Source organism: Pyrus communis, chromosome 15, assembly GCF_963583255.1.
Source record: "Pyrus communis chromosome 15, drPyrComm1.1, whole genome shotgun sequence".
NCBI lineage: Eukaryota > Viridiplantae > Streptophyta > Magnoliopsida > Rosales > Rosaceae > Pyrus > Pyrus communis.
The window spans coordinates 22,330,165-22,347,026 of record NC_084817.1 but is presented as its reverse complement, the minus strand read 5'-3'; the positions used below and the strand labels follow the sequence as shown (position 1 = coordinate 22,347,026).

Below are 16,862 nucleotides of genomic sequence, written 5' to 3'. Positions count from 1 at the left end.
TCAACTTCTACCTCGAGTACTTTGGAAAAATTTCTCCAACCAAAGACCAAGGGTACTATTTGGGATTCTCAACAATATCCATTTCTTCTTTTTTTCGTTTTGTTGGAATACGCAACCTCCGTTTCGTGTCCAGCAAGAGTGCATCAATTTTTTCCTTTTTCTTTTTTTGTTTGTTTTATTGGTAAGATGGGGATATAATAGGTAGTAAAATTAAAAAAATAAATAAAAACTAGTTTGAGTTGTACCCAGATTTTTTTCCAAAAAAAACTCCAAGCAGCTCTCTGTGTTGTTGTTGATTACTTCCTTCACTGGGGATTCTGCAGGAACATAGATTCAATGCATGGTACTGGTATACAGTTTCTCTCTCCTCACTTTTGTGTTTCTGCATGTATCTATGTATCTCTCGCTGTATGTATGTATGTATATGCCTTTTAATTTTTCGGTTTCAAACGTTGAAAGCAAAAGGTAGGATTGGATTTTATTTATGCGAGCTTTTTAAGCAGTAATTTACTTAATTTATTTGGTTTTGATGGTGTTTTTTGGGGGGATTTTGTGTGTAGAGACTAGAGAATTAGAGAGATAGAAGGGAAGGATGAAGAGGCAGAAGAGCAAGGAGGAAGAAGAAGAGAAGATAACAAACAAGGAGGAGGAGGAGGAGGAGGAGGAGGAGGAGGAGGAAGATGCAGAAGAAGATTGGTGCTTCGTCTGCAAAGATGGTGGAGACCTCATGTTATGCGACTACCCGTTAGTTCTTCACTCTCCTTTCCCTTTTACTTTTCCTCATTGAGTTTCAAAAATGTGTATATATATATATATGTGTGTGTGTGTGTGTGTGTGTGTTTGCGCGCACGTTTGGTTAGGCCACCCCAATTTGAATTTCCCTCGCTTAAAAATCAGAGACATTTCAATTTAGATAAAGGTGCCTTCGTGCCCGCGTGTAGACGTACTTAGGCCACCCAAGTTTGAATATCCCTCGCTTGAAAATCAGAGTAATTTCAATATATATATATATATATACATATATATATATATATAGGTCTTTGCACACCGTGTAGATGTTGGTTAGGCCATCCAATTCGAATTCTCCCCGTTTGAGAATTAGAGTAGTTTAGAATATTGTTCCGTTAGACACAATAAATAAATAAATAGATAAAAAAATCCAACAAAACATAGTGATGGGTTTGTGTTGTACCATCCTATTGACTTGAATATCACTTTCAACTTAACAGTACAACATTCCCTTTCAAGAAGATATTGAGAGAGGATCATCCAAACGACCTAAGCAACAACCTCTTCATATGTAACGGAGTTCTTTATGAGGGAAAATAAACTTGTATTTTTGTATGGAAATGTTCTCTTTCTGGTCCCAAACTGTCAAATATGAAACATCGATAGGTGAAATCAAGTCCAAATGTGCGGTTCTGATATTTACGTGCCAAATATTTGGCAAACGATCATCACAGAGAGATGAAGATACTGTTTCCATAGCATTTATTGTTGTCAGAATTTGAATTAAAAACTATATTCAAACATGCTTTAACTTAATCGATTGTCTTGCTGATTATTTGATAACGTGTCAATAATCAAGAAAGAATAGAGCATTTGCTTGTGTGTGTGTGATTTTCGATACCAGAATGTTCTCATGACAAGTCAATTCACAAACTCTCTTCATTTTTCTTGAGTTTTATGTTTATCTAAAGAAAAGACATTTCATCCTCTATCGATCCTCAACCTGTACATTTTGGTTCCTTCTCGCATTTCTTCAATGATTTATTTCTTTGCCTAGACGTAGGATGTCTCTCCACTTCTATATTATTAACAACCTGACTCATTTCAGGGGCTGCTCAAAAGTATATCATGCTCGATGCGTGGGCAAAAAGAAATCCTTCGCTGGGGCTGGAAAGCGCTGGATTTGTAGTAAGAAACTTCACATTTATCTATGAGGATACATGAGTGTTTCAATTGAAATCATTGCACATGGAGTATTATGCATGCATGAAGGCTGATGAACCATCACTGGTTTCATGTTAAAAAATGCTCGTGTGATGCTTCTGACTGTTTTGTCTTTCATTTTGTTTCATTCCAAACCAACTCATAAAATTCATGAGTCCCTTTCTTTGTCTCTTATCAGTTTTGGGGTGCAGAGTGGGATGTGGGTAAAAGACATATTTTGATGTAACATGTATAGATAGAACTAAAGGAATTCGATTGCGCACTCAATTCTTTAGGATGCTCTTCATTAAGCAGAACCATGAAGCTTTTCTGTTCAAGTGTTGAACTTGAACCACATAAAGGGCTTCATCAACCAAATTTTGTCATTCCTACCCAAATCCGTAGAATTGAACAGAAGCTTCTTGAAGCAGAGTAAAATGGCACTGACGCCAACTTCAAACTAGTGTTCAGAGTTGAAATTTCAGGCCCTCTGTGTGGCCTGTAATTAACATACAATAGCATAATTAACTAGCCAAACGGCCACCATACACTCATTAGTGCTTGTCTTCCTAAGTCCCCCATTAGAAGGCTCCTGTATGCAAGAAATTCTTGTGGATCTTTTAATTTGAATGTTCTAGCTGTTCATCTACTTCACAAGTGTACATATCCATAGTATTTACGATCTTTTCATTTGGATATCTGATCATGATCGGTATACATGGTACTATATCTTTGAAAGAGTTCCTAACATTTAGAATGGTATAAATGCATTTTTTATGTCTGAAAATTTCTCGTCACAGATATGAACATGATTAAGCACTTCCATAAAAATATTTTTATCTTCATCTGTGCAATACTTGGGAGAATTTGTGTCTTGAAGTTTGAAAGATGATGCAATTTTATGTTTCAGGGATGCATTCTTGTGCATTGTGCCTTGGCACCCCAAAGTTTTACTGCTTCTGTTGTCCGAATTCAGCATGTCGACATTGCATAAGCGGTTCTAAGTTTACACAGGTTAGAGGGAAGAAAGGGTTTTGCAAGGAGTGTTTGGAGCTTATTCTACTGGCAGAGCAAAACTCAGAATATGGTTTAAATGGAGTAAGATAATTAATCTCACTTTGTTAATTAACTAGTTCAAAAATCTCCAAGTTTATGTTTCTGTCTGTTATTAATTATTATATTTGTAGGAAATTCTAGCATGCAGTTCTATAATGTTGCATCTTTGTTTGGGTTATGTCAAGATTTATGTGGAAGGTTATATTGTTTTAGAAATTACATTATTGTCATTTACCACCGAGATAGATGCTTTCTTGAAATTGCAGACAAGCCAATACTCTCCTCTCGCTCTCTGGGAACACCTCTGATGGGAAAAAAATTTACAACAGTTTCAGATTGCACAAGAAAATGATAGAGGTTTTTGGTCTCTCACTAAGGTTTACTTTCAGTATCATAATTTGTAACGCATGGACATCATGTTTATTGTCCGAACTCATTCCACATGTATTACTTGCTGTATAATTCACATTCTGATTAATAGCTTTCACTTTTCCTGTTTCTTGTTTTATTATTTACCAAGTATACATTGTGTATCCTTATGAGCTTCAGATAAGAACAGCTAAACTAAAAGGGGAAGAAACAGAATATGAATTGATTTTATTTTCGCTGTTCTTATCTGAAGCTCTGATACACAGTTTACACTTGGTAAATATTTAAAAAAGGAAAAGGGAAAGCAGTATAGAGTTAATCACATTTTGGCGTGTATCTATACGGCATGTAATACATGTGGCATGAAGTCAGGCAATAAATGTGATGTTCATGCGTTACAATAATGAAGGTAAATTCTCGGAACTACAAAAACCTGTCTTTTTCTTGTGGAATCTGAAGGGATGGTATATTTTTTTTCTCTTATCTGAGTTCACAGAGTGAGAGGGGAGAACGCTTCTCTGCAATTCATCTGGAAGGCTCATCGAGTTTTTACCTCTTTGTAAACCAAGGTACAATTTCGCCTGATCGGAACTTCTTGTTTCACATCAAAGGTATAGATTTTGTCTGATCTGAACTTTTCTTTCACATCATTAGAATTTTTTCTTCCGATCTGTGACTGTTCTGTAGTTAATTCAAATGGTAGATCCTTATGATTTGTTGTACTTGAACATGATATACGTTCTGTATGAAGTAATGGCAGGCATTGAGCTAAAAGCCTAAAAACCGCAGAAAACATATATTCATCTCCTTTATTTAAGTTTCAGTCTCTTGATTATATGTCCATCTATCATATAGTTAATTATCAATGCTTCCGTTTTTGGTTGTATGGTTGTTGAATTTCAGGAAAAAATAGACTTCAAGGATCGAGATACATTTGAGTGCCTATTTAAAGAATATTGGGAAATCATAAAGGAAAACGAAGGTTTGACTTTAGATGATGTCTATTCCGCAGATTTACTGTTAAAGAGGGGAGAAAATAAAACATGCAGGTTTGGTTCTGTAAAAGCTGGTGAGACTGAAGAAGCTTTTGACCTGATATCTGATAGTGACACTTCAGACACGGAATTTCAGAGACCAATGGGAAAAAGGAAGGCGCAAGAGTATATCGGATGGGCATCCAAAGCTCTTATTGAGTTCCTGCGATCTATTGGTATAGATACAACCAACAAGTTATCGCAGTATGATGTGGATTCAATCATCTATGATTATATCAAAGAGAGAAACCTTTTTGATCCAATAAAGAAGAAAAAGGTTATATGTGATGAGAAGCTTTATTCTATTTTTCGAAAGAAGTCCCTGGATAGGATAAAAATATATGGTCTTCTGGGGGAACATATGACCGAGAACTTGGTTATATCGGATGAAGATGATAGTGAGCTGGAAGACAAGAAGAAAGATACAGTGATAGCAAGCAAGAAGCGAAGAGAGAGCTCAGGTGTAGCATCTATTGAAAAGGAAGCGAGTCCTAGCATCCAGAAAAGTTGTTTTGCATCCATAGTTCCTGAAAATATCAAGCTTGTCTACTTAAGGAGGAGTTTAGTGGAGGAGTTCTTGAAGCAGCCTGAAAACTCTGAAAGCAAGCTACTGGGAAGTTTTGTGAGAGTTAAAAATGATGCCAGGCTTCGTCTGACAAATTCTCACCAACTTTTACAAGTTGAAGGTATTGTTTGTTGGAAATATATAATCTGTTATTGTGTTAATAATGTCAGATTGGAAAAAATGTTAGCCTTGTAGTCTGATTTGTTTCAATTCAATATATATGTAACATGCTGATGCATCAATGATTGGATATGCCCCTCCTTGGCATACAATGTACGATTGATCTTCAAACGTTACGGTGGTGCTATGTTGACGGGAATGCTCTTATTTTCTCCACAGGCTTTTAAGGTGCTGAAATTCCTTGATTTATTCAAGTTTTTTTTCTTTTATATCCTCACAGGCATAAAGAAAGGCTCAACGGCTGATGGAATGGATGGTGAAATTCTCCTGCAAGTTTCCAATAGAGATATTCCCATTTGTAGGCTGGCAGATTCAGACTTCACTGAGGTAATTGACCAGTATAACAACTATTCAGTTTTCCGTATACATAACATAATTTCCTCAGAAGGTTTAGTAATTGGAGAGCTCTCCACTCCTATTAATCAAATCCTCAACCTTACATGTTTTGAGGGGGAGGAGTACGACTTGGATACAAAGACCAATTTCTATCAATCCCTTTCAGTTATATAGAGATTTAAGATTTCAAGCATCAATGTGTTGAACATTTGGTACTTCATATGCACATTTGATAACTGAGAAACTAAACTTTTTGTCTTGTCCACATTGTTATTCTGTAAATACACAGATCGGTTGTTGCTTTGATAATAATATGTGCTACTTGCAGGACGAATGTAAGGAGTTGCGGGAAGATGTGGCAAATGGCCTGCTAAGGAAACCTACAGTTGTAAGTTTAAGTTCCCTTCTTGAATCTGTCTAGTTAGGATAACAAGTTTTCTTTGTTTTTCAGTTTAATTATATTCTTTCTGGTTTGTGGCAATAGGTTTGTGTGGCTCACCATGAAGATCTGTATTCATATGGACAACTATATATATTTAAAAATCGAATGTCATGAAAGTTCGTTTAGTGCATTATATACATATGTATATCTATCTTTTGTGAACGATGGTTTTTCAACCTTTAACCATAATTTATTGTTCGACAGGCCGAGCTTGAACAGAAGGCAAGACTTCTGCATGAGGATATAACTAAGCATGTAAGTAGTTCTACTTTATGGCATTAATTTCTTATATCTGTTTCCTATTCCCCCTATGCCCCCACTCTATAACAAAATGTGAAGGCTTTTGTCATATCGAGTTTATCTGAATAGGACTAGTACACTGCCATGGAGGCAAATTGCTTGCTCGTCATTTTTCTGATTTAAATTGATGTATCGTTATCAGTGGATTGAGAGAGAGTTGGTCAGATTACAGAACTGCATTGATCGAGCAAACGAGAAAGGACGGAGAAGAGAATATCCTTCCATAGTCTATACAAAACTTCCGTAGTTAAATTTTCGTAGCTTTGAGTGCATTAATCCAAGTTTGTTTTTTAATAGGTGAAAGTCCTTCCATTGGTTTGCAATTTTTTGTTTTTTACTTTTTACTGTCAAGGAAAGTTACACCTCAGAGCCCAGTTTTCAACCATGAATGGCATCTAGTCAAAAGCAGTGGTCGAACGAGATGCCAAATTTTCTAGTATATTGATAATATTTTCTTGGAAATGTCTGGTTTTGGTTCTTCATGCATCACTTTTACTCCATGCACACACAAACACAAGCACAAACACGCACAAGTGCTTGAGCATCTGTCAACCTACATTTGTGTTGTGCCACTTTGTCTCATTGAACGACGGAGGACCTTAACCTGCTTTATGTTCAACGCTGTGGGAACTTATGGAGAAGAGAGAGATGCTAAAGCAACCCTCTGTTCAAGTTGGTCTACTAAAGGAGGTGCCAAAGGTCACTGCGGAGGTTTTAGAGGCTGAATCCGGTCCTGTGGATGCCGTAAAAGCTGATAATCGATGAAGTGTTTCCTCACTAGGCTCGACCAGCATATTGAAATGAGACTGCTGTGTTAAAGGGGCTGCAATGTGCGTTGTTAGTTTTCTAGTCTGCATGTCGTTTGTCCTTTTAAGCTTGGAATAAAACTGCTTTCATTGCAGTTTAAGACATGGCCAGCAAATCGACTGTCGGTACCGTATTGATATGTTTGTATTTTATGTTTCTCAATTTCTTGTCAAGAAGCTAAAACAAAGATCAAATCTGTGGTTCCTTTCTGCCAGAGACGATTGTGTGAAGTGTTAAGTATTCTTTCTCAGTTAGAAAACAATCCACTGTGTATGAGTCGAACAAATGCAAAAGAGGGATCGATGCAGCGTCAACTTACTAGACTCACACTAGAAGGTAGTCGCCTTGTAACACCCCAACCTAACGTGGTAACTAGAAGAGTTTAAGAAGGAACAAGACTGTTAGGTAAGTCAACTGTAGAATGGAAGTAAGAAAAGAGTGAGGAGGGAATTAGAAAAGCGTGATCGCACAAAAACCCTAAAATCGAGTATGAGTCTACACTAAAGGAGAGGGAGTGCGCTTAGGTAAGTCAACTGTAGAATGGAAGTAAGAAAAGAGGGAGGAGGGAATTAGAGAAGTGTGATCACACGAAAACCCTAAAATCAAGTGAGTCTACACTAAAGGAGGGGATGCGTTTAGCCTCACAATGAACTAGCAATAATATGGTTCAAATTCGTCTTTGGCGAAAATCGAACTTAAGACCTCTCACTTACAAATGAAGAGGAATACCACTAGACTGTAGTACTAAGTAGCAACAACTATTTTATTTGAATGTTAAAAGTGATTAGGTAAATCTTATATGACAAGTGTATATGCATTGGTGTTATCTAAGCTGAAAAATGATAACAATATAAGAGTTTTGTGATGTTATCAGATCCAATATTGCTTCAATGAAATCATCATAAAGCTACAATGATATGCCCTGGGGGTGTGCTGGTGCCACCGCATAGAGAGTTTGAATGTAACTGCAGCCTCGAATTGCCAAACAAAACGGCCGGATATATATCTGGATTCCAATACATGCATGCGTTGCAAATTACTGACTCACTAAGCAGGTTCTTTCTTCTTTGTTATTTTATTCAATATATGTGTGGTAATGCTTATTATCTTATTTATTATTGTTAGATGAGTTTAAATTTTGAAATTTGTATTTATACATTACATAAATTTTAAAATTTAAACTCACTTAATGATGGTAAATACTAAATAGGATGTTGAGAAAAAAATGTCTCTAAATTTTCCTAGTGGGTGGATTGAAAAGGAAATATCGATTGGATAGGACTGGACAAGACAATCCGAATAAGCAGGGGAGACATTAGGTAATAAAATAAAATAAGGGGTGTGATATCCACGTACTATTTTTTACTTCTCACACACTTTTCTAATTTTTGACCGTTAGATCGGAAGAAATGAAGAAGTTCAATGGACAAAAATTAACAAGAGGTGTGTGAGAAGTAAAAGGAGTGTGTGGATAACACATAAGAAACTAGGCTGTAATTCTTTTCAAAAAAAAAAAAAAAAGAATCCCAAGCTGTGTTATTATTTGTTGATTCCTTCCTTTCTTCACTGGGGATTCTGGAACATGCATGGTAGTGGTAAAGTTACTACAATTTGGTATTTTCCTGTCAGTCCTCACTTTTTTGTTTCTGCATATATCTATCTATCTATCTATCTATATATATATATGTGTGTGTGTGTGTGTGTGTGTGAGCTTTTTATTTATGTTAAAGTAAAAGGAAGGATTGGATTTTGTATATGTGAGCTTTTATAAGCAGTAATTTGTTTATTTATTTGGTGTTGATGGTGTTTTTTGGGGGATTTTGCGTGTAGAGACTAGAGATCTAGAGAGATAGAAGGGCAAGGATGAAGAGGCAGAAGATCAAGGACGAAGAAGAAGAAGAAGAGAAGATAATAAACGAGGAGGAAGATGCAGTCGAGGATTGGTGCTGCGCCTGCAAAGATGGTGGATACCTCATGTTATGCGACTACATGTCAGTTCCTCACTCTCCCTTCCCTTTCACTTTTCCTGATTGCGTTTCAGTATATGTGTGTATTTTCGCACGCTTGGTTAGGCCATCTAAGTTTAAATTTCTCTCGCTTAAAAATCAGAAATGTTTTAGTGTAGTTAAGGTGCGCGCGCATGTGTACATGAGCTTAGATCACTCAAGTTTAAATTTTCCTCGTTTGAAAATCAGAGTAATTTTAATACATATATACGTATGCGTATGTGTTCGCGTGCATTTAGATGTTGGTTAGGCCATCCAAATTCAAATTCTCTAGGTTTGAGAATTAGAATAGTTTAAAATTGTTCCATTAGACACAAAAGTAAATAAATAAATAAAAATTCTAACAAAACAAGATGATGGTTTTGTGTTGTACCATCCAGTTGACTTGAATGTCACTATCAAAGAATATGCCTTAAAAGAAAGTATAACAAGCATAGATAGTCAATCATCCATCCACATCTCCCAACATTTCTTTCTCCTTGTTTTGCATTAACAACAGAGCAGTCACACATCTTATACCATAAGAAAATTTTCAAATGATGTGAAGAAAAAAAAAGTTCAGATTAGGCGAAAATTTATACTTTGGTTTATAAAGAGTTAAAAACTACGATGAGAGAAATTCTTTCAGATGAACTGCAGGAAACCCTATACTCCTCTTTCATTGTCCATAAACAAATGAGAGAAAATATACAAAGCTTTCAGATTGCACAAGAAAATGACAGAGATTTTTGGAGTTATGAGAAGGTTTACTTTCCATATTGTAATGCATGCACATCACATTTATTGTTTGACTTCATTCCACGTGTATTACATTACATGCCATAAAATTTGCAATCTGATTAATAGATGCATGTTAAAATGTGATTAACATTATGTATACTGCTTTCACTTTTCATTTTTCTTGTTTTATTATTTACCAAGTTTAAATCGTGTACCTTTTTAGGAGAAGAAACAGAGTAGCTCATAAGGATACACGATTTATATTTGGTATATATTAAAACAAAAGAAAAAGGATAAGGGAAAGCAGTACAAAGTAAAACACATTTTGGTGTGTATCTATTAATCAGAACATGATTTATACAGCTTGTAATACATGTGGAATGAAAGACAATAAATATGATGTGCATTCGTTGATAATGTTAAAGAGATCATATATTTAAATCATATTTTATAACTCATATATTTAAATCATATTTTATAAATCATATTTTATAAAATTATACCTTTGAGTGTAGGCTTGTGTACAATTCATTTGGAAGAATTTCTCGCATTATAGTTTTTAATAACCATCTATTTAAATCATATTTTATAAATCATATAATGTGGTTGTTGATGATTGAATAACTTAAGTGTTGATTAAAGTATTTATTTTTTATTGGGACAGATTGACACACCCCGTCCCGAAGGAGGGCATGCTGGCCGTCACGTGAGAGTGACGTAACCATTTGCACAGTTTGGAAGCTTTAAAAATATACTACTTCTAAAATGAAACACCCGAAGGTGAGTCCTCATTTGGTCCATTCTGTCAGAACTCCGTTGAATTTCCTCGTAGTCACCACACCTTTGCAATTCTTGAACCTGGAGGGGCGCAAAACAAGGTTGAGTGGGTCAGCAAAACAATTCTTTTCCAAATCCAAACACTTCTCAAAACTTTGTAACCCCTCGCCGTAAAACAAGTATAATTTCCCAGAAAATAAACATATATACGTATGTACAAATATGCCAAACATGCTCCAAAATATGCCATTCATGCTTGAGAATATGCCATTCATGCTTGAGAATATGCCACATTAGAATCTCATAATAAATGTAAATGCTCAAGCATAATTCACATCAATAACATATAATCTGGCAGCCGGGAGTCACCTAACGTGACCTGTACGGCTGCAGATAGAGCTCCAATCTCAACTCAATATCTGAATCTGCACACGAGTCGGAACCACCTAACGTGGTCTGTACGACAGGACTGGGTGTAATATATACGCTCTAGTGCTACGATCACGTGAAGACTGTGCGAATAATCGCGGGTCACCTACGAGTCGGAACCACCTAATGTGGTCTGCACGACAAGGCTTGCACCTAACTTGGATCCAAGGCGAGCGTGTGGTGCGGGTGAACATCACGTGAAGGACTCTGCCCCTCTCTAGGCGGGAGCACTAACACCGGGGGTGCAGATTATGAGCTCTCTAAGCATCTCAAACTACTACTGAAATACAAACATGAATACCACTTACCTGGCACTTACCTGTGCGTCCACAGCACCAAATACACATATATAAATGTATGCCACTACCAATGCATGTGATGATAGTATTTCAATCGTATCCCAAACGTATTTCATACGTATATCAAATGTATTTGAAATGTAGCTTACCTGGGCCTCCTCAGCACCATGCAACAGTATGCATAATTATGGTAATGCACATATTAAAATATGATGCATATATGATAGGATATTTAATTCGTATTTCTTTTAAAATACGTCAAGCATACGTATATATATATATACTGAAAAATAACTGCCCACTCACTGATCACATCGACGTCTCATAGGTCCCTGAACCTCCCCTAGCTTGGTTACATTCTTCCTCTGTATAATTTTCACCTATACAAAAAGTAACCAAATTGACGTTATTTAACGCACATACACCAAACATTCGTCCATAACTTTCTCATACGTTGCTCAATTTGGGTGTATGAATATACCACGGTGATCTACACGACGTCACGAACGCGTGACAATTTTCAGAACTCAATTTGGAGCTCTCACGCGCCCCCACGCGCCATGTTCACGCGCTGCCCACGCGCGCGTCTTCTTCCTCGCGTCGCCGGACTGGTTTCGCCGGCGGTGGGTGTTTTGCCGGAATATCTGGGTAAACTTCAAAGTGTCATAACTTCTTCATTTCTTAACCATTTTCGACGTACTATATATCAAAATGAAGGTATTGACGAGATGAACAGATCCATACCTGCATTGACCCCTAACTCGCCGTGGATTCGCCGGAAAAGGCCCCGAAAGCTCCGGCCAAACTTTGAACTTATCATTCTCCTTGTTCCTACGTCCATTTTTCACGTAATCTATACCAAAATGAAGCCCTAATCATAATCTACCACGTTGGACTAGTTTTATGGCCTAAAAACAACGGAATCAAACTTTTCCAAAAATACGAAAATTCGGCCAAACTTACAGTTCGTGATCCCGACGTCCAAATCCTTCAAACGAAGCACTCCGAGCTTCCTTAGGACCTCACCAAGCTTCCTACAAGCTTCAAAATCCCAGAAAACATCAAGTTTTACGTGTGCATGAACAGTGCACACGCACAGTGAAATTGAAATCCATGTTTTCCGAAGTGAAACTCACCTGAAATTGGTACCATCGTGTTCGTGTGGTCTTCAGGAGAACGATGGTGGTCTTAGATCCTTCGTTGGTATAGTTTTAGGGTGGTTTTGTGGGTGGTCCGTGTGAGTTCGAAGGAGAGAGAGAGAACTTACAGAGAGAATGAGAGGTTTGTGAGGGAGGAGAGAGAGAGACAAGATGCGGGAATGAGGGAGAGATTTGAGGGAGGTGGGATCCTACCCAATCCCCAAATCATCAAGTTACAACATATTTTACGGCCCTTAGTCCCGTTTAAGGGCATTTTCATAACTTCACGTCCTCGGAATTAAAATTCCGGGACGGGTTGTGACACAGATGACATGATTTTGGTCTAAAAATTTGGCGTACCTAACATTAACTTTCTCAGAACTCCAAAAACCTCTGTCATTTTCTTATGCAGTTTGAATGCATTGTATTTTTTCTTTCATCGGAGTTTTCCCGAAGAGTGAAAGGGGAGTATAGGCTTGTTTGCAATTCATCTGGAAGAATTTAGCCCATGTAGTTTTTAATAAACCAATGGTATAATCTGAAATTTTTATTTTCTTCTCATCATTTGAAAATTTTCTTATGATTAAGATCTGTGAGTGTTTCTGTTGTACTCATGCAAATAGGAAATCCTTACGATTAGTTGTACTTGATATATGTTCTGTATAAAATTAAGGGAGTTTTAACGAAAAGCTCGTGATACTGTTCACTTTAACGAAAAACCACATTTTTACATTAAAAAGTCAAACCTGATACTATTTACTTTACTCTTTATTTTGTTAAAACTCAAAGTTTTCAAGCCATTTTCACTAGTTTTCCTTAAAATTAATGATAGGCCTTGAGCTAAAAGCCACAGAAAACATAAAATTCATGTGGTTTATTTCAGCTTCAGTCTCTTGATTATACATGTTCATCATGGTTTAATATTGCCATAGCATGTTAACGTTGTAAGAATTTAATGTCCCAAATATAAATAGAACTAAGGAATTGTGTGGCCTTTACTTCATGCAATAACATAATTAACTAGCCAAACGGCCACCATTCGGAGCACTCATTAGTGCTTGTTGTTGGGAGTCTTAATCCCACCTCGAGGAAGGAAGAGACATTGCATGTACTAGAAGTAATTGAGCTACTCTCTATATTGCCAATTGGTTTTAGGGTGAAACCTCAATTTTCTTCATTCATCTTCCAAATCCCCTATAAGGAGGCTCCGTATGGTAGAAATTCTTGTAGTGTCTTTTAATTTGAATGTTCTAGCTGTTCATCTACTTCATTCGGATATCTGATCATGGTTGGTTGATTTGGTCCCTTATCCTTGAAAGAGTTCTTAACATTTTGAAAGGTATAAACTCATTTTTTTTGTCGGAAAATTTCCCGTCACAGAAATGCACACGATTAAGCACCTCCAAAAAAAGACTTTTATCTTCATATTTGCAGAAAACTGGAGAATTTATGTCTTGAAGTTCGAAAGATGATGCAGTTGTATGTTTCAGGGAAGCATTCTTGTGCATTGTGCCTTGGTACCCCAAAGTTTTACTGCTTCTGTTTTCCGAATTCAGTATGTCGACATTGCGTAAGCGGTTCTAAGTTTACACAGGTTAGAGGAGAGGGAACAAAGGATTTTCCAAGGAGTGTTTGGAGCTCGTTCTGGATAGATGCTTTCTTGAAATTCCTTTTCCATCTATCTGCATTAACAACAGAACTGTCACATATATCTAAATGTCATAAGAAAATTTTCAAATGTGTGAAAGAAAAAATGTCCAGATCAGGCAAAAATTTATACCTTAGGTAAAAGCTACAATGAGAGAAATTCTTCCAGATGAATTGCAGACAAGCCTATACTCCCCTCCCACTCTTCGGGAACAACTTTAGATAAATATACAATGCTTTCAGTTTGCACAAGAAAACGATAGAGGTTTTTGGAGTTCCGAGAAGGTTTACTTTTAATATTGTAATGCGTGCACATCACATTTATTGTCTAACTTCATCCCACATGTGTTGTATGTTGTAAAATTTGCGTTCTGATTAATAGATACATGCCAAATGTGATTAACTCTATTTATACTGCTTTCACTTTTCCTTTTCTTGTTTTATTATTTACCAAGTTTAAATCGTATACCATACATGTCACATCCCGGCCCGGGGAGGATCATTTCCCGGGCCCGCTCCACCACCATAGCACGATATTGTCCGCTTTGGGCTTACCATTCCCTCACGATTTTGTTTTTGGGAACTCACGAGCAACTTCCCAGTGGGTCACCCATCATGGGATTGCTCTAGCCCCTTCTCGCTTAACTTCGGAGTTCCTACGGAACCCGAAGCCAGTGAGCTCCCAAAAGGCCTCGTGCTAGGTAGGGATGGGAATATACATTTAAGGATCACTCCCCTGGGCGATGTGGGATGTCACAATCCACCCCCCTTAGGGGCCTGACGTCCTCGTCAGCACACACGCGACCAGGGTTAGGCTCTGATACCAAATTGTCACATCCCGGCCCGGGGTGAATCACTTCCCGGGCCCGCTCCACCACCATAGCACGATATTGTCCGCTTTAGGCTTACCATTCCCTCACGGTTTTGTTTTTGGGAACTCACGAGCAACTTCCCAGTGGGTCACCCATCATGGGATTGCTCTAGCCCCCTTCTCGCTTAACTTCGGAGTTCCTACGGAACCCGAAGCCAGTGAGCTCCCAAAAGGCCTCGTGCTAGGTAGGGATGGGAATATACATTTAAGGATCACTCCCCTGGGCGATGTGGGATGTCACAATACATGATTTATACTTGGTAAATATTTAAAAATAAAGAAACATGAAAAGGGAAAGCATTATTGAGTTAATCACATTTTGATATGTATCTATTGAGCAGAACACAAATTATATGACATATAATACATGTGGAATGAAGTCAGACAATAAAAGTGATGTGCATGCGTTATAATACATAAAGTAAACCTTCTCAGGACTCCCAAAAACCTTTGTCATTTTCTTGTGCAATCTGAATGCATTGTATATTTTCTTTCATCAGAAATGTTCCTGGAGAGTGAGAGGGGAGTGTAGGCTTGTGTACAATTCATTTGGAAGAATTTCTCGCGTCATAGTTTTTAATAACCAAAGGTATAAATTTTCGCCTGATCTGAAATTTTTTTTTTTTCCTTAGCATCATTTGGAAAATTTCTTATGATTAAGATCTGTGATTGTTTAGTTGTTAATGCAAATAGGAAATCCTTACGATTTGTTGTACTTGGTGTATGTTCTGTATAAAATTAATGACAAAAGCCTTGAACTAAAAGCCACAGAAAACATAAAATTCATCTATTATTTCAGTTTCAGTCTCTTGATTATACATGTTCATCATGGTTTAATTATCTATGTTTTGTTTTTCGGTTGTATGGTTGTTGAATTTCAAGAAAAATAAACTTGGAGGATCGAGATACATTTGAATGCCTACTTAAAGAACATTGGGAAATCGTAAAGGAAAATATAGACTTCAAAGATTCTGCAGATTTACTGTTAAAGAGGGGAGAAAATAAAACATGCAGGTTTGATTCAGCAAGAGTTGGCGAGACTGAAGAAGCTAGTGACCTTATATCTAACAGTGACACTTCGGACACAGAATTTCAGAGACCGATGGGAGAAAGAAGGGCACAAGAATATATCGGATGGGCATCCAAAGCTCTCATCGAGTTCCTCCAATCAATTGGTACAGATACAACGAAAAAATTGTCGCAGTTTGATGTGGAGACGATCATATTTGATTAGGATAAAAATCTATGGTCTTTCGGAGGAACATATGACCGAGAACTTGGTTATGTCGGATGAAAATGATAGTGAACTGGAAGACAAGAAGAAAGATACAATGACAGCAAGCAAGAAGCGAAAAGTGAGCTCAGGTATCGCGTCTATTGAAAAGGAAGCGAGTCCTCGCGTCCAGAGAAGTTGTTTTGCATCCATAGTTCCCGAGAATATGAAGCTTGTCTACTTAAGGAGGAGTTTAGTGGGGGAGTTCTTGAAGCAGCCTGAAAACTCCGAAAGCAAGCTACCGGAGACTTTTGCGAGAGTGAAAAATGACGCCAGGCTTCGTCTAACAAATTCTCCGTAACCTTTACAACTTGAAGGTAATTGTTTGTTAGCAACATCCAGGCTCGTCTGGATATTGCATACTGTTAACTTTTCGTCGTGACCAACATTTGAGCTATAAATATTTTGTCATTCGCAATTCTGGAAATACACAGATCGGTTTGTTGCTGTGGTAATAATAATTTTGATCAGAAATTTCTGTCCATAAGAGTATTGTGGAATTCAATTGTGCTACTTGTAGGACGAATGCAAGGAGTTGCGGGGAAGTGCATGGAGTTGCGGATTTCCATCATTGTAAGGACTCTCATTGAACACTATAAATACGTCGCTCTAGGGCTCAAAAGGGGGATCAAATAGCTAATCTAACACAAATCTCATATATCGAGATAACACACGTCATA

The 16,862-nt window shown here is 37.3% G+C and overlaps 1 protein-coding gene and 1 pseudogene across 1 annotated transcript; both read left to right on the top strand.

The window, feature by feature from the left end:
* Positions 1 to 188: 188 nt before the first annotated feature.
* Positions 189 to 6,461, top strand: LOC137717204 (zinc finger CCCH domain-containing protein 19-like). The gene is made up of 9 exons (XM_068456499.1): positions 189 to 343; positions 561 to 744; positions 1,838 to 1,917; positions 2,843 to 3,030; positions 4,261 to 5,077; positions 5,357 to 5,463; positions 5,801 to 5,860; positions 6,119 to 6,169; positions 6,357 to 6,461. The coding sequence occupies exons 2-9, from the start codon at positions 593 to 595 to the stop codon at positions 6,459 to 6,461; spliced, it is 1,560 nt and encodes a 519-aa protein (XP_068312600.1). The 5' UTR covers positions 189 to 343; positions 561 to 592.
* Positions 6,462 to 15,772: 9,311 nt separating this feature from the next.
* On the top strand, positions 15,773 to 16,564 carry LOC137717202 (uncharacterized protein At5g08430-like; annotated as a pseudogene).
* The last annotated feature ends 298 nt before the right edge of the window (positions 16,565 to 16,862 follow it).

Bases quoted from the DNA above. Each gene is read 5' to 3' on its own strand.
- LOC137717204 (XM_068456499.1), top strand. From the start codon at position 593: ATGAAGAGGCAGAAGAGCAAGGAGGAAGAAGAAGAGAAGATAACAAAC. The intron at 5,078-5,356 runs GTATTGTTTGTT...ATATCCTCACAG, and splicing joins CCAACTTTTACAAGTTGAAG to GCATAAAGAAAGGCTCAACG. The intron at 5,464-5,800 runs GTAATTGACCAG...TGCTACTTGCAG, and splicing joins CAGATTCAGACTTCACTGAG to GACGAATGTAAGGAGTTGCG.